At 43.9% G+C, this 25,130-nt stretch overlaps 2 protein-coding genes across 5 annotated transcripts in view; one reads left to right on the forward strand and one right to left on the reverse strand.

Annotated features, from left to right (window-relative positions):
* The first annotated feature begins 866 nt into the window (after positions 1-866).
* Positions 867-4,810, forward strand: LOC142497596 (ferritin light chain, oocyte isoform-like). The gene is made up of 4 exons (XM_075605615.1): positions 867-1,135; positions 2,075-2,221; positions 3,154-3,279; positions 4,501-4,810. The coding sequence occupies exons 1-4, from the start codon at positions 1,034-1,036 to the stop codon at positions 4,657-4,659; spliced, it is 534 nt and encodes a 177-aa protein (XP_075461730.1). The 5' UTR covers positions 867-1,033; the 3' UTR covers positions 4,660-4,810.
* A 4,277-nt stretch (positions 4,811-9,087) lies between these two features.
* Positions 9,088-25,130, reverse strand: part of LOC142497598 (circularly permutated Ras protein 1-like) — a 37,432-nt gene continuing 21,389 nt past the window's right edge. For all 4 annotated transcript variants that reach the window (XM_075605620.1, XM_075605618.1, XM_075605619.1 and 1 more), the window contains exons 11-20: positions 24,548-24,629; positions 22,338-22,465; positions 20,967-21,051; positions 20,145-20,251; positions 19,808-19,920; positions 17,066-17,177; positions 15,568-15,708; positions 14,669-14,762; positions 12,631-12,687; positions 9,088-11,032 (exon numbers count right to left, since the gene is read on the reverse strand). In XM_075605620.1, coding sequence (XP_075461735.1) covers positions 10,943-11,032; positions 12,631-12,687; positions 14,669-14,762; positions 15,568-15,708; positions 17,066-17,177; positions 19,808-19,920; positions 20,145-20,251; positions 20,967-21,051; positions 22,338-22,465; positions 24,548-24,629 — 1,009 coding nt within the window. In that variant the 3' untranslated portion in view covers positions 9,088-10,942. The remainder of the gene's footprint in view (positions 11,033-12,630; positions 12,688-14,668; positions 14,763-15,567; positions 15,709-17,065; positions 17,178-19,807; positions 19,921-20,144; positions 20,252-20,966; positions 21,052-22,337; positions 22,466-24,547; positions 24,630-25,130) is intronic.

Here is a 25,130-nt window from a genome sequence, read left to right on the forward strand (position 1 = left end):
CCAGTACAGGTGGAGGCGCTACCGACCGAACATCGACTCAGGTATACCCCAGGTTCTCAGTAGCAGAGACTCAGATCTCCTGTGGACCACAGGTATTGCACCATATTCACACACCGTAGCCACACATCTCCAGGCGGTGGTTAAAGTGTGCTACACATATATAAATAAAGGGTAAAAAGATTCACCTCCAGGATTATCCAAGCGAGCAGAGAACCAGAACATCAACTGCTACTTTAATAGTCACCTAGGTTGCCACAGAACCTATAAATATAAATCCATCTTTAGTAATTGCCCAAGCAATAGATTCGCTCCTCCCAATACAAACCGCTCCCCAATATGGATACAAGGGGTAAATTCTATATACTCCGAAGCGGCCGTTTTATGACAAAATTCCCAATTGAAGTCAATAGGTAACTCCGGCCCAAAACTGCCCGATCGTCCTCTTCAGCGTATACAGTATACTGCGGCCCATGTGGTCACTATTTGCACTATAATGTACTTGAGCATATCCCCAAGTATTAATATACTGTATATACTAAATCTAGCACAGGCTGAGTGTAGGTTTGGTATCTTTGAGCTATAAACTTTTTATTCTTTTTTTTTTAACCTGTTGATAAAGATACAAAACAGTAATAAAGTCTACATTTCCATCCCCTCTATCAGTACAATCACATGTTGTTTGTGTTCTTGCCATAAAACCCCATACAGGGAGTGCAGGAGACTAATCTGATTGGCTTTCCTATTAGAGTGGGGGAAGAACCCTTTGTCAGGGACTGATCTGATTGGCTTTCCTATTAGGGTGGGGGAGGAGACACTTGGGGGAGGAGCCCTTTGTCAGTATAAAAACCCTGCAGCAGCAGCACCTCCTTACTCAGAGACATCAGAACAGAGGCAGCAATAGGAGAACTTAGTTTTTGCTTTAACAGTGTTTGAACGGAACTGGGAGTCTTTCTGATTGCTGCAATTTCTATACCAGTTCCGTTTTCCCCCCAGTTAAATTTCTTACTTGACAAAAACATCTAATTTTATCACCATGAGCTCCCAGATCCGCCACAACTACCACCAGGACAGCGAGGCTGGAGTCAACCGTGTTGTGAACATACAGCTGCACGCATCCTATGTGTACCAGTCAGTGGTGAGTGAGTCTCTGCTCCGGTTGCTCTCTGCTGCCTTCTATGTTCCTGTCGCCTTCCTGCTCAGTTATAACTTTGCTCTGATTATAATAACTGTTCCTGCTTGTCTGTGGGAGCCACATTCCTGTACCTACTGCATGGTCTCCTGAGTCCCTCACCCTCCTCTTCTATCCTATCCCTTTCTCTGCTGTCTTTCCCTCATCTTTCAGATTGTAGTTAACCCAATCCTTTCAGGTAACAGCAAGGGTGGGCAACACCAGTCCTCAAGGGCCACCAACAGGTCAGGTTTTACGGATATCCCTGCTTCAGCACAAGTGGCTCAGTGGCCTCACCTGTGCTGAAGCAGGGATATCCTTAAACCTGACCTGTTGGTGGCCCTTGAGGACTGGAGTTCCCACCCCTGATTTTGTGACATCCATGTAATGACCAAGTAGTGGAAATTAATATTTGGGTCTGCATTATCACTGCTGTTCTGCTAACATATCTCTCTATTAGAGGGCTAAGATCTTTAATACAGAGGCATATTTGTGTTTGCTATTACTGATGGTGGTAACCCCTAATAATTATGCCTCTATGTCCTGTCTAAATTTGGTCTTTTCCAGTAGTGAAGGAGTTGGTCAGTACTCCTATATTCAGTTCTCTAATCTGAGATTCTAAATTTGCTTTTTAATTGTTTAAATCTCTCAATCACTTTTCCACCACAGAAACCTAATTATACTCCTGTATAGTGACTTTTGCTTGCTACTAAATATGCATTTAAACTTTTTTTTTTCCATAAATTGTTCCTAGCACACACATCTGCAAGCATTTGACTACTGTTGCTTATGTATTAATTAACCTGTTTGTCTTAACCCATTCAGTGCCAGATGTTTAATACTGATCGCTTGCGTTTCATCTCTGGATGACTCTTCTCTGGATGACTCTTCTCTCTGCTTCTTTAGGGATATTTCTTTGACCGTGAAGATGTGGCTCTGGCCAATTTCTCCAAGTTTTTCCGCGAGCAGTCGGAGAAGAAGCGTGAGCAGTCGGAGGGTTTCCTTAAGTTCCAGAACAAGCGTGGAGGGCGGGTCGTGCTCCAAGACATCAAGGTAACTCCTAGATTTCTCAGGCAATAAACTAAATGCATTGCTGCCTCCCTGTAAGCTTCTCTGCACCAGGACCTTGTTACCTATTTCCAGTTGTATATTTTATTTTTTGCTGTTCTTGTCCCTTCCTGTTTGCACTGTTCACATATGTTGGTGCTATACGAGTCACTTTCTAATATTTCAATATCAGATTGGTTCACTTGGTAATCTGCCATTTAAGAGACGTTTAACATTGGTCATCTGTTTGTGTGACTTCCATTTAAAAGGACATTCTCTTTGCTGATGAAGTACTTCTGTGTGCATTAGCAAAGAGGTTTTTCAGTCCTCCAGTTGAAGAGGAACTTTAGTTTCAAGAAAAACAAACTCTTTAGTGTATATTTAATGCCTGGGAATTTCTCGCCTCGTTTGACGAATTGTAAAACTAGGCCTAGTTTTTTTTTCACGTGTATTTGTTTTCGGTACACCCGCTGAAATGTAATTCTCAGTCGCAATCCCCTGTAGAAGTTTAACTCATATAATGCGGGGAGCATTACAGCTCTTGTTAAACTAACCTCTCTAGGATCTGAGGTTACCATGGCTACATCAGACTGCATTGAGTTTGAGGCATCCATTTTGACTTCCCGGACACTTGATGAAAAATCAGAATGAAGAATTTGATTTTTAGAAAAGTAAAACCTCCCTGAAAGGAAACTGTACCCACTGCTGCTTTAACTCTTGTTGTTGTGTCCTATAGCAGCGTCACAACCTTTCTCCGTAAGAGGGCCGGCAGAAAACACAATAAAATTGGAGGACTAGGTTTAATACGAAGGCTGAGATTTTAATCGTGCGTGTGCGTGTGTTCCAAATGGAGTTTTAAATTAACTTTCTCCTCCCCCTTTTCTACAAATTCTCTGCCTTCAGATTATACCTGAACAAAACTTTGTTTCCTGTCTTAGAAACCAGAAGCTGATGAGTGGGGAAATGGGACCCAAGCCATGGAGTATGTGCTAAAACTAGAGAAGACTGTGAACCAGGCCCTGCTGGACCTGCATAAGGTTGCTGTGGACTCTGCTGATCCCCATGTAAGCTGTTCAGGGAGAATAGCTATAGGCCTCGCTCAGACAGGGCGCGTTGCACATCTGTCGCAGATTTGGGTTGTGCGGTGAGATTTCAGACTGAACACTCCACCGGCGGCAAAGTGCAGTGTTGTTGCTGCTACATTTTGCCGGCACAACCCAAATTGAATTTTTGGGCTAATGTCGCGTAACGCAAGCTGGTTCAGCTAATCAAGGCAAACCAGCTCCGTGTAGCGCTTGCTACATGCCCCCAAACACCGATCTGCCTCCTGCAGTTTGAGCACAGATCACTGTGCTGCAGGAGCGAGCGGCGGGGGCGCGTACACTAGCAAGCTGCCGTCACAGCCTGTCTGAGCGAGCCCTTTAGTTGAGTGACGTGACACCACTGCTACTGATTAATGAAGTGACCAGGGTTCTGTATGTTTCACTAGGTGTTGGTACCTTACATCAGGGGAGTGGGGGGCAAGATTTTCTGGGAGGGCGTGGTAGTTGGAGGTCCCGCGCTCTCCCCAAGGCTTTTAGATTAAACGCGGGGGACCGCGCAAGGCCTCTAACAAACTTACTTTGCCTTCCAGCGACATGTCGTCATGGTAACCTGGAATCAAATGAGAGCAGGTGGGGTGCACACGGGGAAAGTTTACATTACCTTACATTACCACTGTGTAAGACAGTGGTGCACAAAGTTTGTGCGCTGCGCCCCACCTGCCAACCAGCCCGTGCTCGTGTCCCCCATTACCTAAAATCCGGTGTAAAATGACGCACGGTTCATATGACCCTTGGTGTCATTTCACGCACATTGCCATGGTGACGCATCACCGACGACCAGGTAGGAGACACTGCAGAGGCCTCACACGGTTCCCGGCAATTAATTTAAATGCTGTAGGGAAGAGCGCAGGGCCTCTGCAGCCACCGCGCCCTCAAAGAAAAATCTTGCGCCCCCAATTTTGCACACCTGTATTGTAAGACATTATGGGTTAAACCCTAATCTGTGCTCTTAATGAGTTGTTCACACTTTGCATATTTAGTAACTAAATGGTTAAGGTTTTATACAAATGCAGAACAAAATAGCCTAAATGTATTTGCCACATAGTGTAATTTAAGAGTACATTGGGCTCATTAGACTTGTTTGTAGCAGCATTTTGAAACTGGTAGACAATACTAGATCCTTGCTTCAACCTTCCAGTATGGCTCCCTTACCTTTTCTGACCACATTTCTTGCCTGAACAGATGTGTGACTTCTTGGAGACTGAATACCTGGAGAAGGAGGTCAAGCTGATCAAGAAGCTGGGAGACCACCTCACCAACCTGAGACGTGTGAAGGCGGCCGAAGTGGGCATGGGAGAGTACCTCTTTGACAAGCTGACCCTGGGGGAAGACAGTGACTAGATGCTGTCTCCTTGGAAGAGCCTGTGGGTGCATCTTATGCCATGACTGAGCCCCCATTCTAAACTGCTCATGCTCTAAAATTGGAAGAAATGTCATCTCTGGGGAAAAGTGATTTGCTTGATCTGCAAAAAATAAAGCTTTACTAATGGCATTAAGTACTCGTGTGGCATTTGTCAAATGCAAGGTGCATTGTAGGGGCTTCTGACACTAGGTCTAGCTTCTCCATAAGAACTAGTGCACTAGTGTTGGGTGTGCTTTCAGAGTTGTAGGGTTTCAAGCACCAATCCTGAGTATATTGTAATAGCGTTAATACAATGCATACACAGGAACAATGTCTACAAGGTATCCTACACTTTTTTTTTTTTTTTTTAAATCTCCAAGGGGAATTCACCAAGCTCTAATAAAGGATATCAGAGCTCAATACAGCTTTAAATGCTATACAAGTCTATGGCAGATCACTCCTGAATTCAGGGTTTGGACATGAGCAGGCCTTGCCTGCTCTAAAATTCAAAGTGCTCTCCTAAAATATCCAGCCTTTAAATGGTGGATGGGCAGCCAGACAGATCTTCTCTGCTTTGCTGCATATGGAGGGCAGCAGGGTGGGAGTGAACTCTGCATGAGCAGCCAGGAAGGATGAGCCAGCATGGAAAAGTTGGGGTTGGTAGCCACGTTGGTCCTTTCTACCATGTAGTAACCAAGGATGGAGTTGGATCTATTCATTCTATCCTATTGCTTGTCTCATCTCTCACCATTGATCAATAATAGAGATTATCATCCACTCTGTCAAACCAAGTCCTTTGCTAACTGATACCTGCACCATCTGACTTTACACAGCTATATACCCTGCACTAAAACACGCTTATAAATCCTCCTCACACATCCATGTTTCGCCTACTTGTTTCTGGGGATATTTCTCCCAATCCTAGGTTCTGTCTTATTTCTAATGCTCATCTTTCGCCCTCCATATACTTCTATTCCTCCTGTTGTCACTCCTCTCTCCCTTGGGCTACTGGCTTTCTCTCTAACCTCTTCTCTTGGCCTTCACCAATGGACTGCAGCCAGCACCTACAAGTACGGCCACTACCTAGACCTGGTTTTCACAAAACTTTTCTCTGAATTCTCCATATCCCCCTTTCCTCTCTGACCACCTCGTCTCACTTCTCTCCTTCACCTCCATCTACGCCTCGTTTTTGCAGACACGTGCACTCTTTTAACCTACCGGATCTTGATTCCACTTTGTGCTCCTTTCCCTGCTCCAGACTGACAACCTGGTCAGAAACTACAACTCTGCCCTCTCCTCCTTGATCTGTGTGCCCCTCTTTCTCTGTCTTTCTTGCCATTCTAACACCAGTCCCTGGTTAAATCCCCGCACGCATGCTGCGTTCCTTCTCTCATTCCTCTGTAGGAAATCTCACACTCTCGCAGACTTCCGTCATTACAAATTCATACTATTCTGTTTCACTCTGCCCCCCAGGCTAAATCTACTTTTTTTTTTTTCCACTAATCGACATGCACAAGTTTAACTAACGCCGACTCTTCTGTCTTTGACTATCTACTCAGACCACGTTTGTTAGCTGTTTTTTCTTCCTACATTTCACCTCAGTACTTTGATGACTATTTCAAGACAAAGGTGATTTCCACATGTAAAGACATCCCTTCTGTATCCTCCTCACATTCTACACCTCTTCCTAACTCTCCTCCTGCCATCCTGAACCATTTTTCCACTGTCAGATGTGGTGAATGTGTCGCTGCTGATTAAACCACCCCCCCCCCTTTTCCTCTACCACTTGCTATCTTGACTCCATTCCCTCCCATCTCCTCAAACCTCTTGCTCCTACTCTAATCCTACGCCCTACCTTTTCCTCCTCCTTCAAACATTCAACAGTTATACCATTACTCAAAAAGAGCACGCTTGACCCTACCTGTCTCTCTATCATCCTGTCTCCCTCTTGCCTTTTGCCTCTAAACTCCTTGAACGCCTTGTATTCTCTCGCTTGCTCAATTTTCTCACCTCCTATTCTCTCTTAGATCCTCTACAATCTGGCATCTGCACTCCTCACTCCACTGAAACAGCCCTCACCAAAATAACTAATTACCACCATGCTACCAAAGACAAAGGTCATTACACTCGGCTCATATTGATTGACCTCTCTGCAGCCTTTGATACTGTGGACCACCCTCTTCTCCTTTACATTCTCCATACGCTTGGTATCCGTAGCAAAGCTCTATCCTGAATTTCACCTTGCCTCTCCCATCGTACTTTCAGTGTCTCATTTGCTAACACCTCTTTCTCCTCTGTTGATCTCTCTGTGGGGGTACCCCAGGGGTCTGTCCTGAGACCTCTTGTTTTCTCTTTACACACGCTCTCCAGGTAACCTTATCGCATCTCCTCGGTTCAAATATAACCTCTATAGTGATGACACACAAATTTACTTTACAACCCCTGCCCTTACGCCTGCTTTACAGACCAAAGTCTTTGAATGTCTCTCTGCTATATCATCCTGGATGGCCCTCCTCTCCTCCGACTCAAATGTAACATTTCAAAAACGGAGCTCTTCATTCTTCCTCCCAAGCCAGCACCCTACAGCCCCCTTCTCCATTATGTTGGCAGCACTATCATACACCCAGTATCACAAGCTTGCTGCCTAGGGGTCACATTTGACTCCTCCCTCACATTCAAAATGTAACTAAAACATGTAATTTTTTTCCTCTGCAATATTGCAATGATACGACCTTTCCTCTGTTGCTCTACCGATAAAACTCTAACGCAGGCCCTCATTCTCTCCCGTCTCAACTATTGTAACCTTCTGCTGTCCGGCTTTCCTGCCTCTCACCTGTCTCCCCTACAATCTATCCTAAACGCTGCTGCCAGAATCACGTTACTCTCTCCTAAATCTGTCTCATCGTCTCTCCTGTTGAAATCCCTCTCCTGGCTTCCTAGCAAATCCTGTATAACACTCTAAACTCCTCAGTTTTAAGGCTATACACTCTTCTGCTCCTCCTTACATCTCAGCCCTAGGTTCTCGCTATACACCGTCCTGACTCTTGCGTTCTGCTCAATGAGGATGTCTTCTCTCTACCTCTTTTGTATCTAAAGTCCTCTTGTGCCTTAAACCTTTCTCACTTACTGCCCCACACCTCTTGAATGCCCTTGGTACCCTCTCTCCACCTTTAAGACCTATCTTAAAACTCATCTCCTTAACGAAGCATATGAGTAGTTATGTGGCTGATACTATATACTTCATTCATTGACCTTGGCCCCTTGCAGACACACTTACCAGAACACCTTCCTACTGTCTCTGTACGTTCTTCCTACTTTCCACTTAGATTGTAAGCTCTTCAGGGCAGGGACTTTTCTTATTGTTACTTGCATGTACAGTATAAAGCGCTTATTCCGATTATGTGTTATTTGTATTATGTCACGTGTATTACTGCTGTGAAGCGTTATGTACATTAATGGCGCTATATAAATAAAGATATACATACGTATCTGGTGATCTCTGCGAATGACACCTCCATTAAAAGATAGATATGCGCACCAAGATCCACATTTCTTTACATACAGTACTAGCAGATTTAAAAAGTCCTTTTAATGGGTCCATGTTAAAATGGACAAGAAGCAAAAGGTGACACTGTGCTAATTTGCATGGTCTAACCCAGAATCCCTAGCTGCAGTGGAAGTAATGTATGCTAAGAGATAATGGTGAATGGCAAGGTTTAGACCTGTGTCAAGTGAGTATGCGCTCAATTTTTTTTAAACTCTTCATGACTAAAATAAAAAAAAGTATCTCAGACCTAGGGCCACTTTTGAGTATCTGTATGGAAGGCAACACTACACAAAGTTTGATCCCTCTGTTATGTACAGTAGGATATTAGGAGAATGTTGAGCAGCCATACAGTACATGACACAATGGGAAACGGCATTAGGGTCGGGACTGGGAAGAGTCAGTTTAGGATGTTAAAGCTCAATCTGTATTATCATTACAAGAAAATGGGTACACAACGCTCTACTAGTGCTACCTTACCCCAGTCAGCCTTAAACCAATGCTTAATGATAACTGTTGGAGATGTGGGCATCTGAAACATATGTTCTGGGGCTGCCCCTTGGATTACTCTCTCGTGGAATAATGTGAAACTGTTGATTCGCTCCCCTCCTGGTTAGAAGATCCCTGGGTCACCTCGCTGAAAAAGACTATCCCTGATCCAGAGAAATGTGATGATATCTTAATTACAGATGTTGATGCTCTCGGACCAGGTCCTCTTTCATATCTGGCAGGTTATGTAATAGATTGCCTTGAAAAATATGACCATAAAATACTGTAACCAACTGCGCCGATTCCCCTCCTTTCCCTTCTTTATTTTCTCTATCCATATATAAATAAAGAGTAAAAAGATTCACCTCCAGGAATATCCAAGCGAGCAAAGAACCAGAACATCAACTGCTACTTTAATAATCATTGAAACGATACAACGATACCTAACCTTAATACTCCACAATGTGTAACAGTAAATAACAACAAGGTGCATATAGGGAAAACATATATGAACAGACAAGAATGATCCTCCGCAGGCGTCAAGAAGGCCCCTAATTGATTGCACTCTTCAAAGATAAAGAGAGTAGACTGTGTCTTTAGCGAAAATATTTTGAGAACCGCAACACAGCTTAAACACCGTATAAGCGATACAGCACAGATACTTCTTTTACTGCCGGAAATCAACTATATAGATACATGTATACCTACAGAGGGTGTCAGTTTTACATCTATATACTGTACGGGTTGTCACAAGGAAAAGGGGCTCATGGGATTTGACATTAGATCTACATGGAATATTATTACATGTGTATTTATTTAACTTTGTACTGACTGCGCTTTAACTTACCATTATTTAGCCTAAGTAGATATCTAAGCGCTACTACATAGCGACCCGTTCTTACGATACCAGCAGCTCCATGAAATATAGCGCAGCTCTCTGTACTAACACATGAGCACAATACCCATATTCGGGGTGATTCCCTCCCATTTATTGATACCTTTCCAATATAGGAGTGACGGATAACACAATTTCAGCATATGGAACATATGATTTACGCCCCTTATATCAGCCGGATAGCCGCCACCTCCCCACCAGGGGTTTTAATAGTATTATCTCTTGCACTGTATATAACTTTCACTATTGTTCGTGCACACAAATACACTATTGTTCGTGCATTAGTATTTTTGATGTAATAAATATTTTTTATTTTCTACCTAGTGCTATTAGAAACCACTTGTCAGGGATCTCCCCAATTATATCTTACTGGGGATACAATCATTAGTGATGGCCACGAAGGGTATATCGGTATCCCTAGAGAGACATTAGTCTACTCTCTTTATCTTCTAAGAGTGCAATCAATTAGTACATTCTTGACCCTTGTGGGGGATCATTATTGTACTTTAATAGTCATCTAGATTGTCACAAACCTATAAATATATAGCAAATGGTAATATTACTGTATGCTCATTTGCATGTCTTAGACAGGGTTTCAGCCCTGCCTTCCACCATTATCACCCAGCACACAGTGCTTCCTCTGCAGCAAGGGATTCTGGGAAGTGACATGCAAATGAGCACACAGTGCCACCTTTTGCTTCAAATCCATATAACATGGTCCCCTAGAAGCTTATGTTTGCTGCATGGTCACAGCTTTGAGCACAGCCTGGGTTAAGATGCATAGCCAGTAAACCCACCCACAGACAGACGTTTCGACCTTAATGGGTCTCCTCAGTGTGGGGTTGGTTATACCGGCTATGCAAAAATGAAGCTTAGGATGGATTTCACCACACTTAGTTAAGTTATGGTGGGTAAAAAATGTGACAAAAACCCTCCACAGTAAAGCATATATAGCAAATATATATATATCTCCGTCTTTACTAATTGCCCAAACATTAGATTTTCTCCTCCCAATACAAACCGCACCCCAATTTAGATACAAGGGGTAAATTCTATACACTCCGAAGCGGCCGTTAAAGGACAAAATTCCCAATTTAAGTCAATAGGTCATTTCGCTTAGGTGGAAATACAGTAGAATAGGGCCCCCTAGTGGTTTTCATTTCCCACTTTATACAATATTCCGTAATAATGTATTAAAGCCCCAATTACATTAATAGTATTTATGCTTCTCATAATGTGAGCGCAAATAACACGAATGACCCCATAGATCGCCATACACTCGGTATCGAAAGCAGCACTGAAATAATACAGCTGTGAACAGCGTTGAGACATGTTCACCATCCTCTCTTCCCCTTTACTGTGCGTGAGCTTTCAGCTTACTCAACACCTTCTTCTTGGCCTGTTTCAAGTGGAACATCATGTTTGCCATCTCATCTGTGAAAGTCTACAGAAAGGAGAGCATTAGTACTCGCATTAACCCCTGCAGAGCTAGAGACGCCTCCAATGCAAAGTGCGTCCTTCAGCATCACAGGGGTCATGGAACACATCCATTTTGCAGCTATGTTGTAGTAAAAGGATTAATAGGAAATGCCAAGGAACATCACGTAACATTATTTGTCATGTCTTCAACAAGCTTCAGCTGAAAGCACTGTTCATACAATATATTGTTGGCCGTTAAAATGTGTACAGACGAGCGTAGGAATCTGCAGATACCGTATGACAGCAGAACTTTCTGATCTTACTTACCTGGGAGACCGTCTCAATGACACCAACATATAATACTATGGTAGGGGCGCTCACCTCCAGTCCCCAAGCCCCTCAACAGGTCAGGTTTTCAGGATATCCCAGCTTCAGCACAGGCGGTTCAATCAGTCCCTACTTCAGCACAGGTGACTCACTCACTCCCTGCTTCAGCACATGTGGCTCCATCACAGGCTCAGACTTTGACCTGTGCTGAAGCTGGTATATCCTGAAAACCTGACCTGTTGGGTGGGCTTGAAGACTGGAGTTGAGCCCCCCTGTACTATGGAATCTGAGGCAGCACAGCTTAGCCATTCAGATACCAATAAATTCTCCCTTTTTGTTTCATGAAGAGCAGGACACGTACAATACACATGTAGCCGTCTCCCCTCTTACCTCCTGTGCCGGGGAGTGAGACAGCTGCGTTGTATGGGAGCGGCAGAGCTCCGCGGCGTTTCCGGCAAGCAGGGGGCGCCATCTTGTAGTTTACGCACGCGCAATTGCAGCCATGCGCAGAGAGGCGAGGAGTTGCGGCTGCCATTTTATGTTTGCGCATGCGCAGAGGAGTCTTTGCACATGTGCAGTCCCCAGACCTGCGGCGGCCATCTTAGGAGAGGCTCCGCAAGGGACTACATGTCCCAGGAGCCTGAGGGACATGCAGGTAGAATGTTGACAGGCAGCTACTGGAGTTGCTGGAGCGCGGGAGTTACTGGCAGTTGGAAGAAGAGGAGAGCCGTTGAGGTAGTGTCCAGGGAGCAGTGCTCCCCTGGACTAGGACTAGGTTTGTCCCTTATGTCCCAGCTAGGTCCTAAGTCCCCTTTTAGATTGTGGCTGCTATAGGGAAGACCCCAGACAGGGACGCAACCCTTTAGCCTTATAGTGTCAGGTGTAGCATCAGCGAAGAGACGCCACGCGGTGAGCTGTGGCCTGCGGTCTGGGATCAGACCACGGGCAACTCTGGACATTAAGGGACACCCTACAGCTGGAGCTCCCTCCAGAGGCGGACACCTATGCGGACCAGAGAGAGAGGATTCAGCAGACGTAGTGGGATCAGTGCTGTGTGTACGTGGCGCGCACGCTGTGGCGCATGCCGCAGCGGCCACTGGAGACCTAGCCTTGAGGGAGGGCTATATACACTGTGTATAGACTTCATATCACAAAATATGTCATACTTCAAAAAAGACCCACCAAGTGTTTCTAGATATCGTCAGCAGTGTAGTGTTTAACCTTCACAGGGTGGTCACTGTCCTCTCTAGTTCTTAAAGGTCGCAGCCTATGGCCTGAGCCGCGTTAGGTACTTACTTTTACACCAGGAGCCCCCATGTTTCCTTCCTGATCATTCTTGTGTGCGGATTTTGTCTAAATAATAAGATCAAGAACATATTTTTAAGACCACGAAGAAATATTCGCAGTAAAATCTAAACACGATGGGGATTATTCATGAAACGGATAGTGCTAATCTGAGGACTAGCGCATGGAAATGCCCACTGAAATCATGGCGGGTTTCTGTGCGACAGTGCCCTGATTGGCACTATCTCCGTTTAATGACTACTCCCAATGAGTTCCCTCATCCATCATCCCTTCCTCTCTTTGACACATACCTCCTACCCACCCCATCATCCCGTGCCAGTCATTTCCACTGTCACATGCACACGAAACACTAACATCTTCATGCAGAATGTTTATTAGCATACTGGGGCCAATCAGATACCACGACCTTGTTCATAAATGTCATTATTAATCATATGTAAAGGAACATTGAGCGTAGGTCAGGAGTGGCCAACTCCAGTCCTCAAGGGCCACCAACAGGTCAGGTTTTAAGGATATCCCTGCTTCAGCACAATTTGCTCAATCAGTGGCTCTGTTAGATAATAGTCACAGTTATTATTTCTTATTCAGAAAGATTCCAATACGTCAGAATATTGTTGTTCAGCAGACAAAGTTAGTTTATTCTTACAATGTTACTTACAGATTAAAGTTCAATCAATGATGGCAAACGTGCTCAGATGGTACAATGTTAGAGAAACCTTTGTTCACACACATGCTGCTTAGATGTTACATGCAGAGTGTGGTCTTGGGGTGAGGCCTTGCAGAGTGACCAGAGCACAACTATATTTATTGATCACTAACTCCGCCCCTTTCTCCTCATGACTGCTTGAGACAAAGAAACTCCAAACTACTTCAGGCTTCAAATTTCATATTAGGCCTTGAAATCCTATCCTTAAGCCAACCTCTAATATCTGTTATGAATTAAGCCTTCACTAGAATTCAGCTTTTTTTTGGCTACATATGAATTTTAAATCTTACAACATATTCTCATTCAATTGACTTGATATAAGTTCTCATTTGTACATTTTAATATATGAAATGGATTTCTAACAGGTTCAATTGCTGAATGAGCCTCCTATCGTGAAGCAAGGATATCCTTAAAACCCGATTAGTTGGTGGCTCTTTCGGACTGGAGTTGGCCAGCTCTGGCATAGGTGTTAAGATGTTGGTCTTCAGTATACACAATGGTGGATTTGGCTTTACTCTCAGTCAGCTACAGTACATTGAATGTGTGTGACGTTGAGCAAACTCATTGATTCCCCTGTGTCTCATTTTATCACCTGTAGTTATGCAAGTGTATTATCGTTACCTTGACCCATTTGGAGACTACCATGCAGTCCAGAATAATAGTAGGAATCCACCTCAGAGGTGACTGCATGAATGCTTGTGGTATAACTTTAAAAAACTGAATAGCACTTTAAAAAGGTGTGAGAAGGAGCGGCTCAGTGAGTAACGACACTGACTGGCACTGAGGTTGAAGCAGCGGAACCTGGTTCAATGTCGGCTCTTTGTGACCTTGGGCAAGTCACTTTATCTCCCTGTGCCTCATGCACCAAAAACATAGATTGTAAGCTCCACGGGACAGGGACTGTGCCTGCAAAATGTCTCTGTAAAGCGCTGTGTAAAACTAGCAGCGCTATACAAGAACAAACAATTATTATTATTATAAAACAATATATTATTAATAACCTTCATCATCACAAAGGTCACTTTCAGTTTGATAACTTAGGACTTGAAAGTTGTTTTACTGCTACTTATGTCAATATTGTATATTGGTACACTTAATGTTATAACTACATGCAATTTATTAAGTTATCTTCACATACTACTCCCAATTTACATAACTGTGCTAATCTTGAAAAAGTATTGAAATCTCTGCTTGAATGCTTTCACATGTCCCTCTGGCAGTATTACCTCTAATGATCTCATTTGTACCTCTTTACCTGCTCTGTTTCGTAGCTCTTAACGGCACTTTCTGTTGACTATGTCCTCATCGGCAATACATACAAACCTGCATATACACCTGCAGGTCTTCATAGATAGGAGACATGGAGCTCTCCCATTCCTCATACACCACACAGTGGTCCTGGTTCTTCTGGTGTTTCCTGGGAACCAACAGACATACTTAGAATGAGAGGTATTGCACCCATATGGGATGCTTTCAATGATCAATTATTTCACACAGGGGCTAAGTTTGATGAACGTTTTTTAATTATTGTATTTAATTAATTATTATATACAAAAATACGAAGTCTCCTGCAGAAAACTCCCTCCACCACTTTAACTTAGATAGGATCAGCTCTCGTAATCTTGGAATTCCTCTTCCAGACAATTTATAATTTAAAATGCCCCTTATTACAACTCATTACATAGACCTTATAGGAGCCTATATTCTAGTTAGCAATGCAAACTGAAGGGCCACAATGACCAAACATAGGAAATATATAAGACAATTAATGCTGGAGGTCTCATAGGGCATCAGTGGCAAGTGGCAGCCCTCCAAACAATCATTAACATTGAAGTGATCCGTGATAGGGAACATTTTGAGAATCCCTGTAAGCGTTTGACAAAGAACCATTTGCAATATTACACATAGGACAATTGTTTCCTTCTTTCTTTGTGCTGAGGCATGTCAGGATATGAAATATTCAATGGACAGATCTTTTACAAGGCGGATACCTTCAGCACTTCTAAAAGAGATCACAAGCCTTGTGATTACAATCAGTCTAATAATGACTCACCTCGTGATGCCTAGGATGTTTTATTGCATCTACAAACAGGGGTCACCATAGACATGACACACACTCAGCTCTTCCAAGAATACATTGTGGTTGCTCTGGTCTAGTGTTTGCCTTTTCTGGTTTGGGACTATCAATGATAAACTGTGTGATTTTGAGGGTTGGTACTTACATTGCTTGGGCAATGAGGCATTTCAGTGACAGAGCCACTTGACTGGCCTTATTCACGCATCCTGCCATGGCGAGGTGAGCACTGAGCTGGGCCCTGTGGATCTGTAGAACGTTCAGGTTCATGCACTCCACTACAGCAGTGCTAATGGAGAAGGAAAACATGGAAGGCCTACAGTCATATGGGGAACATAGGATGCATGCAACTTCCCAGTATGAGCCTCCATAAAAGTGAGTCTTGAGTTTATTTTTTAGTCCTATGCGGATAAGCTGCATGAAAACGTACATAACACTCTCATATTATGTAATGCTTATTCTATGATTATTAATAAGGAATGGGGAAATATCAGAATAGAAAAAGAGTGCTTCCATTTTCCAGAACCTCTAATGGATTTTTCTGGACTTTGAGTGGATGCAAACAAGGGGTCAGTAGTGAGATGGGATTTGGTAACATGTCAACGAGTGAAGCCAGTGGGCCTAATTATCAAAGTTTCCTGGCTGCTAAAAAAGAAAAAAAAAGACAGCGCACGATCACAGTGTATATATAAATAAATATAATGCGACACGGTGAAAAGTACAGAAAAGTGAATCATTTAAAGCATGGCATGTTTGGGGTACATGTTACCACTGCTGCATTCAGAAACCTCCCGCTCCGTGAACGACCGCCGCCGTTCTCTCTCCGATAAAGTGTGTAAATACGCCGTCATATCCCTCTGTTCTTGCATCCGGAAGGTCTCTCCGAGACGCCGTCCGGAGGAGTGAGCAGCAGCTCACTTGTTCAAGGGGACCCAGAGTGCTGGCCGTGCAAAACTGAAGCAAACATATATCTCCCACACAGCCGGCTGAGGCGTTCAATGTCCTCACTAGTCTGCCAAATTGCTCCTATTGCCTGTAACGGTGCCACTGACGGTTTTTTTTTCTAACCCACCAGGTTGAATTTAGTTATTCTCCTGTGAATTTATTTACACAAAAAAACATTCTATAGCTAATCACACATTCTGGTGCGCTGCTTCTTTGTTTATATGTGTCCTGGTTGCTAAACTGGGTCAAAACCAGTGTAAATAATCAGCACAAGATGTATCAAAAGAAACAATCCCATTTCTCTCATTGGGACTGTTTTTCCTTGTATTGTATTGTATTGTATGTCTTTATTTATATAGCGCCATTAATGTACATAGCGCTTCACAGTAGTAATACATGTGGTAATCAAATAAATAACAGATAATATAAATAACAGATCATGGGAATAAGTGCTTTAGACATAAAAGTAACATTTCGGAAGAGGAGTCCCTGCCCCGAGGAGCTTACAGTCTAATTGGTAGGTAGGTAGAACGTACAGAGACAGTAGGAGGGAGTTCTGGTAAGTGCGTCTGCAGGGGGCTAAGCTTTATGTATCGTGTTCAGAATATCCACAGTGCTATTCCTTTTAACTAGGTTTGACCTAATTACAGTAGGTAGCCGGGAGACTTTGATAATTAGACCCCCATGGTGCCTCTGCTCACCTGTCATTAGTTACTGGCCTCTTCTGACTTAGAATACGGTGTCCCCTGCGTCCGTCGAGCAGGGAGAAGGTTATCTGCACCTGCACTGGAAGCTGGGAATGGCGGAGCACCTCTGTCATCCAATGGCACGACAAAGAGAATGTGTCAGTAAGGAAGGCCGAAAAACGTATCCACGTCATATCACGCAGTGTGCTGTGCTGCATAGAATGGTGCCAGGGTTAATGAGGGTTTATCTCGTTACTAATATCTATTCATCCCCTGCCCTGCAATTAATTGTTTACTATACCATGGTACACTAGAGGCCTTATTGTACATTGTTCAAAGCGTCCGTTTGTGTTGTTTTCGGCCCTGAAAAAAAGATTTCAATACGGATTTTCTGCAGAAGACATCCCAAAACGGCCACTTCGTGCAATATACAATAACGCCCTGAGGGGTAAAATCTCTATAGCCGATGCAAACTTTCGGGTTGTCTTCGGACGAGGAAACCCATAGACTTAAAAGACCACATCGGACTATGTAGAATTATTAAGTGAGGTTTAATATCTCAATATTAAAAACCATTATGGTTGGTAAAACGCATATCAATATTTCTGCACGGAAGGTCGAGTTCTATTATGGCCTGAATTTGTCTTCAGGAAAACAGGGGTAGTTTCAAATTTTCCAAACCCTTCCTGCAAATGATTTACAGGTTGCTGTGAAATACTACTTATTTCTGATAATCCCACAAGAATGCTTTTCAATTCAGTGACAGAAAGTGAGAAATTCTGAAACACTTTTGATTGATTTCTCTATGTTTTCAGTAATGTGTACTAAGAAGCACTTCAAACATAGTATAATTTACAGTATTTTACAACAATCTATAAACTTTTCCCAAGGTGATTCAAGAAAATGGAAAGTATTTGTAGGGTGTGCAGTACTAAACAATTTCATGGTTCTTTCGGGATTAAAGTACCTTTTTATTTCCGGTTTATTCGGGCACTTATATATCTGCTATATATCTTAGGCTCTAATTCCAACCTCTTGTATATCACCTGCGGTCCCGCAAGGCTATGTTCTAGGTCCCCTACTCTTTTCAGTCTTCATTAATGAACAGCTTGTAAGGAAGCTTCAATACACATGTATGCGGATGACACAATCTTATATGCACACAGCCCTAGCCTCTCTGACCTTGAACACATACTTCAATCTGACTTTTTTCAAGATTTGAAAACTGGATTTCCCAAAACAAACCGTTTTTAAACACTGACAAAACTGTAACAATGGTATTTGTTACCAGCTCCAGCAGGGCGCGGGCGCTCCTTCAGGGCGATACGCACGCCCGAAACCTGCACTGCAGGCAGGAGACATCGGGTGGTGACAGGAAGGCGTGCCGGAGGCATGGCCATGATGTCACATGAGCGGTTCGCCCTCATTGGCTGAACCGCTCACGTGACGTGGCCATGACGCGGCCGTCGCTCTAGAAAAACAATTTCTTGGATCTGCTCGAAATTTGCGCGCTTGGTCGACTCGTTCACGTGCGCGGTCACGTGCACTTAGTGCGCGCTCAGTGCAAAACATAGATTTGTTTTGGCGGCGGGCGGCCGCACTCAGCCGGCCGCATTGGGTATAAACACGGCCTAGGGCTAAATTTCTAAAACTACCAATGACAGAACTCCAGATAAGAAAAAACTCTAACACCATTCTAGCCCCTGTCATTAGTTTTAAATATCTGGGCATATGGTTTGACTCCCATTTAACATTTGGGTTGCATATTGATACTCTGACATCCCAAACCTATGCCAAACTAGGTGCACTATATAGTAACAAATACTTCCTAAGCCCGGTCAGAAAGCGCATTGCACAGCAGTAGCTAATGCCAATTATAGACTATAGGGACATAGTATATGGTACAGCACCCCAAACTCACCATAGCAAACAAGACACCCTCTACAACTCAATATGCCGATTTGTTACAATGTAACTACCACACGCATCACTGCTCAAAGAACTAGATTGGCCATCACTTGAGTCACTGATTTGGGTCACCAAAGCACATTTTCCCTGTCTTGCCTTCAAATAGTTTCTGGGCAAGCTAACCATCTATCTGAACAAACTCCTCACCCCTACCACTCCTCACCACACGCAGAACATATCACATGACATCTGACTCCAAAAGACTGTTTACGGCCCCAAGGTTCAACAAAGTATCCGGCTGCTCCTCCTCTTACCGTGCACCTCACAACTGGAACAATCCACCTGAGACTCTCACATCCACCACCAGTCTAAGTTCTTTCAAGACTTCACCGGTCTCACATTTTAACCTTGTCTGTAACTGTTACATACGCCCGTAACATACATTATCTTTAACTATTCATGTAATGTCTTTAAATATAATGTATAACCCAGTTAATTTCATGTAACTCTGTAGTGTTATCATAACTGTGTCCAGGACATACTTGAAAACGAGAGGTAACTCTCAATGAATTACTTCCTAGTAAAACATTTTATAAATAAATAATACATAATATATATCAATTGATTTTAAGTATAGTAGGGCCCTGATTAAACTGCAGGAATTTCCCTTGTAGCCAAATATGTCAATAGGTTTTTGAGTGATCATCTGAGGCTGTTATCTCAACAATGAACTGCAGTTTTATGACTATTTGATAATCCACCTATGAGAAGTCAAACGGGTCTATTTTCAATGTGCTTCTCTTCTGCATCCTGCACACGGAGAAAGGAAAATACATTCCACTAACGCACCATGAATGCTGGACACGTGGATGTCAAATTCCAGGGACAGCACTGTGTCGGGGGTTGTGCTGCCAATAGTCCGTTCCAACACCGGCTGAGTATGTCCTTCATACAGAAAGTACCTAGAAACAGAGAGAGAAATGGTTGGAGCAAGTGGAAGAGGGAAGAACTTATTTACCACCCTCTCTGCAGAGTAATTCATCAGCCACTCAGCACTTACTCCAATGTCATGGGCATTTTGCTTGCTAAGAGTTGGTAACTGCTGACTCTCCCTAATAATCAATTGAGTTAGGCAGTAATGCTAAGGCACAATATCCCTTCTTATGGTGTGGTGTTTTTTCCTTACATGGAGTTGGGTAGATAAACCTTCACTTTCACATCGGTGGCATTAATTTCTTCCTCCAGAATAGACTGGAACTCATTGGCCAACTGCATCGGTAGTACAATGTTCACCTGCAGAGCCAACCAACACCCATTAGAAGAATGCTCCATTTAACAACAAACACTGGATTTCATGAGTTTCGTAGCTAATTATTTGCCAATGCTATTGTTTATATCATACTAAATTGCACACACTATAAAGGTTCATTATTCATTGACTGCTATATTTTGTTTTACTGTCCGTTCAATTAATAAAACACACAGGTTACAGGAACCCAAAGATACAACTTCATTGACCTATTATTTTTGTCCAGTGAAACATTCTATATTGCTATTCTACTAGCTAGAGATGTGCAAATATCTGCTCTAAATGGCATACAGTTAAAGCATCCAATGAAGGGGGAAAAAAGCATTCATAATTTTAGCCCTAATTTAAAAAAAACAAACAAAAAAAACACTCAGAAACAGAACTGGAAGTATTTGCTAATAAGAACAAATATCTGCAAGGAGCACCAATAATGATTCTCACATTTCTATCACTATGGATTAGTACGGGGGTTCTCAGCTCCAATCCTCAAGACCCCCAACGGATCAGGTTTTCAGGATATCCCTGCTTCAGCACAGGTGGCTCAATCAGTCCCTTCTTCAGCACAGGTGGTTACATCAGCGGGATATCCTTAAAACCTGACCTGTAGGGGGGTCTTGAGGACTCGTGTTGAATACCCCTGGATTAGTAGAAATGTGCGTTTGTTGGCTTGTGTTAGGTTACTCATTCAGCATACTGTACCTTGCCACCAGTTTTGTCAGCCAGCTGCCCCAGCTCGGACAACCTGCAATCGGTCCCTTCGATGGTCAGTACAGAGACGACAACACTGCAAAGAAATGCACCGAGCTGATGTCCAAGAGGGGAAATGAAGGAATCAATTTGGGAGGTTCCCTCCTACCCACCCCCACTCCACCACTCCACCCCCCCACCCCCACCCCCCCACTCCACCCATGCTGATTTCTGTCACTAAAGTATCTTCTTCCAACGTCACAACAATATTTACCGAGCATTACAAAGTCAGCGGGTGTGCGGTTGAGAAACACAGCAGACGTCTTTAGCGGGTGTGGATATTTGCATTAGTGTTTGCCAAGTGCAAATCCTCTCTGTAACTAACACGGTTACTAGAAGTTAGGCTACGGTCTGCCGGCTGTATAACTGGTGCAAAAAGTAAAGGCCCAACAGGTCAGGTTTTCAGCATATCCCTGCTTCAGCACAGGTGGCTCAATCAGTGGCTCAGTCAAAGAGGGGTCTTGAGGACTGCAGTTCCTGGCTTAGGCAATGAAGTGCAATTTACACGCGGGAAACTTACTTTTAAGTTAAAATGATGTAAATATATATTTATTTATTTAGTTACAGTAGAGGCAACTCTTATTCGAACAAAAACCAGTGGCAATTCCCCAAAAAACCCAGGAAACACCCAGGTACATTCTGAATACATGCCTTAAACTTTCCTGAAACTAGCCCCAGCATTTCTGCATTGATTAATGGCCTATCAGATTAACAGCGGGGGTCCCTGGCAGTCCCATTCAAACTGAATTGGACTGCCAGGGATCCCTGCTGTGTTAATCCTATGGGTCGTTAGTCAATGCAGAAATGCCTTAAACGTGCCTCAAACTAGCCCAGAACATACCCAGCACATACCCAGAACATACCCAGCACATACCCAGAACATACCCAGCACATACCCAGCACATACCCAGAATGTAACCCGGCTAGTTTACGGCAAATGTTAGAATAAACGTTGCCTCTACTGTATATATTTATAAAATGTGTTACCAGGAAGTAATACATTGAGAGTTACCTCTCGTTTTCACGTATGTCCTGGGCACAGAGTTAAAATGACAAATAAATATTGAAATATAATGATTTTCAAGCCTTGAAATGTACAATGACATTTCAATAAGCATGTGGCCCTTCTTACTCTGCAATACTTTCTGATCTGGCCCCCGTGGGGAAGTAGTGGAAGGGCCCCGCTTTACACATTGAATTGCCTGAGCATTACAAGAGATTTTAAATCGAACCCCCTAACTGGAAATCCTGCCAAGGTTTGAATGTTCCAAGGAATAAAACCTCTTCAGATAAGCTTCACATGCAGAGCGAAGGGCAGCTAACCTGTCCCGCAGGGCCACATCTGCCAGGCTGCTATAAAAAAGTTTAGAAGACTGGTATGTGAACTCCTCGGTGATGTCTTCTAGGTTCCCCAGCTCCGTGTTAGCCTTGCCATCTGTGCAGATAATCACCTGAGGGGGAAAGTGAGAGGGGAAGAGAAGAGGTCAGGCCTGAAACCCAGCGTTCCTCCGCCCGACCCCGCAGGGCAACTCCTCTACCTTAATGCAGAAAAGAAACGAGAGCAACGTAGCCTCAAATCGTATTACTGAAAGTGGGGAAATATGGACCTGGGCTTTAAATACAGGCGCATATATTACATAACATATCAGTTTATTTATAAGGGAGTTCATTTATTTATAAGTTGCGAATGTATTCCATAGTGTATTAAAATGGGTAAGAGATACAATGTTTCAAGTTGCGTTTAGTAGTCATTATTAATGTATACCACTATATATATATATATAATATATATATATATATATATATATATATATATATATATATCTTATACTATATAATTGAAAGCACTGTATGCCTGCATGCATGCTGGCTGGCTGGCTGTTGCCTGGATGTTCGGTGTCCCTAGGGGAAATCTCATTGGTCCCTTGGGCCGCCCCCGCACACCTCTCATTGGCCTGAGGCGGAGTGACGGCCCAAAGGACACACAGTGTCTCTCTCACTCACACACACACACACACCTCACCCCCCCCCCAAGCTCATCCCCTCCCCCAAGCTCACCCCCCCCAAGCTCACACCCCTCCCCCCCCCAAGCTCACACCCCGGCGCCGCGCGTGACAGGCCGCACGAGATGGGAGGGGGGATGCCCCTCCGGTCCCGGCTCCCCCCTGTCACCGCGTGACAGGCCGCGGGACAGGAGATGGCAGGGGGGATGCCCCTCCGGTCCCGGCTCCCCCCTGTCACCGCGTGACAGGCCGCGGCACAGGAGATGGGAGGGGGGATGCCCCTCCGGTCCCGGCTCCCCCCTGTCCCAAGATGTCATCTCCCGCTCTCTTCCCCACCGGTCCCGGAGGCTCCGCCTCTCCCTGTTTCCCGCGCATTCACCCCCCCCCCATCCACGTGCGAGCTGCCGGACGGGTGAGGGAGCTGCCAGACGGGTGAGGGAGCTGCCGGACAGGTGAGGGAGCTGCCGGACGGGTGAGTGAGCGGCCTTCACCTCCCCTCACCCCCCTTCACCTCCCCTCACTCACTTCCCCTCAGTGAGTTTACACATGTGCACCCCCTTAACCCCTCTCCCTGCTCACACCAGGGCCCTGTAACCCTTCCACTGCCGGGGAGCTCCGCAGTGCGATCTATATACATCGGCAGGACACATTCTATATATACAGAGCAAATTGCATCTGTATGCAGAGAAATAGATCTGTATATAGAGTATGCCTCTGTGTATACAGTATGATGTGCCTGTATACAAAGTAGCATATTTTATGTGTTATATACAGGACTTTTTATAGTGCAGAGCTCTGTGTATAGTGCATGTGCACAGTGCTGTGTATAGTGCATGTGCAGAGCGCTGTGTATAGTGCATGTGCAGAGCGCTGTGTATAGTGCATGTGCAGAGCGCTGTGTATAGTGCATGTGCAGAGCGCTGTGTATAGTGCATGTGCAGAGCGCTGTGTATAGTGCATGTGTAGTGCGCTGTGTACATCTAAATGTGTATCTTACACGTAGGCAAACTAAAACATCCCGGGCAACGCCGGGTCTCTCAGCTAGTATATATATATATAGAACAAAAACAAAAGACAATGAAGTAGCGCCTCTAGTATATCCTGACCAAAGCTATTAAAACGCTGCTGCCTCGAGCCGGACCAAGAGGACCGCGTTGTTGGCACATGAGAGCGTATCTCATAAATGCTATATTTTTCAGTACTCTTGTGAGTGGGCATTTTGTTGATTTTATGTTCCTATAATACATATATTATTACGTTAATGCACTAGGTGTGCGCCTGTTTTTTTCCCTTCTTTTTCATATATATATATATATATATATATATATATATATATATATATATATATATATGTACTGTAGCTTTTGATTTGTGTAACAGACAATATAAATATACTGTATAGGGTCTAGACTTTCCAGCCAATCATATTGATTGCAATGATAGGAATCCTTTCCTACATGGCTACTTTCTGGGCGTATTTTCCTTTACAGTACCACATGAATGTGCCATTTGGATGAGCAGCTCACTTGCCTTGGATCCGGGTTTCTGAGAAGCCATCGCTATGCAAACCAATGCAGCGGGCCCCAGTGCTGTTGCTCCTTTTTCTTGCAGCCTACAGTGTAAAAACGTAACGTGTCACAGTGGAGAATGGTTCAGTCTTGTTAATGGCTCCACTTATGCAGCCCTTTTATTGGTGGCTATATTCTTCTATGACAGTTAAATTTCAGCATACATTTATTACAGTGGCTTGAGGATAGTGACAGATACATACTGGGCTTTGTGATTGGGTGGGAGGAAGATCACTACATATTTCATTCTTCTCATTCAGTCCAGACTGGCCAAGTGTCCTGCAATGACCAGGAAACTCCCAAAATATTGGGTAGAATCAAGAGACCAGATCTGCCTGTGAACGTGGCTACAGAGAGAATCAGTTTGCTCTGTCTCCGTGTATATATGTGTGCATGTAATTAATCATAGGTGCGCATTTGAGTGCATGCATCTCTGCGTGCATGGGTATCTATTAGTGCATGGGTATCTCTGCGTGCATGGGTATCTCTGCGTGCATGGGTATCTCTGCGTGCATGGGTATCTATTAGTGCATGGGTATCTCTGC

This window comes from Ascaphus truei, chromosome 6 (genome assembly GCF_040206685.1).
Source record: "Ascaphus truei isolate aAscTru1 chromosome 6, aAscTru1.hap1, whole genome shotgun sequence".
Taxonomy (NCBI): Eukaryota; Metazoa; Chordata; class Amphibia; order Anura; family Ascaphidae; genus Ascaphus; species Ascaphus truei.

Coding starts and splice junctions, on each gene's coding strand:
- LOC142497596 (XM_075605615.1), top strand. CDS start 1,034: ATGAGCTCCCAGATCCGCCACAACTACCACCAGGACAGCGAGGCTGGA. Junction 1,136..2,074: donor CCTATGTGTACCAGTCAGTG/GTGAGTGAGTCT, acceptor CTGCTTCTTTAG/GGATATTTCTTTGACCGTGA. Junction 3,280..4,500: donor TGGACTCTGCTGATCCCCAT/GTAAGCTGTTCA, acceptor TTGCCTGAACAG/ATGTGTGACTTCTTGGAGAC.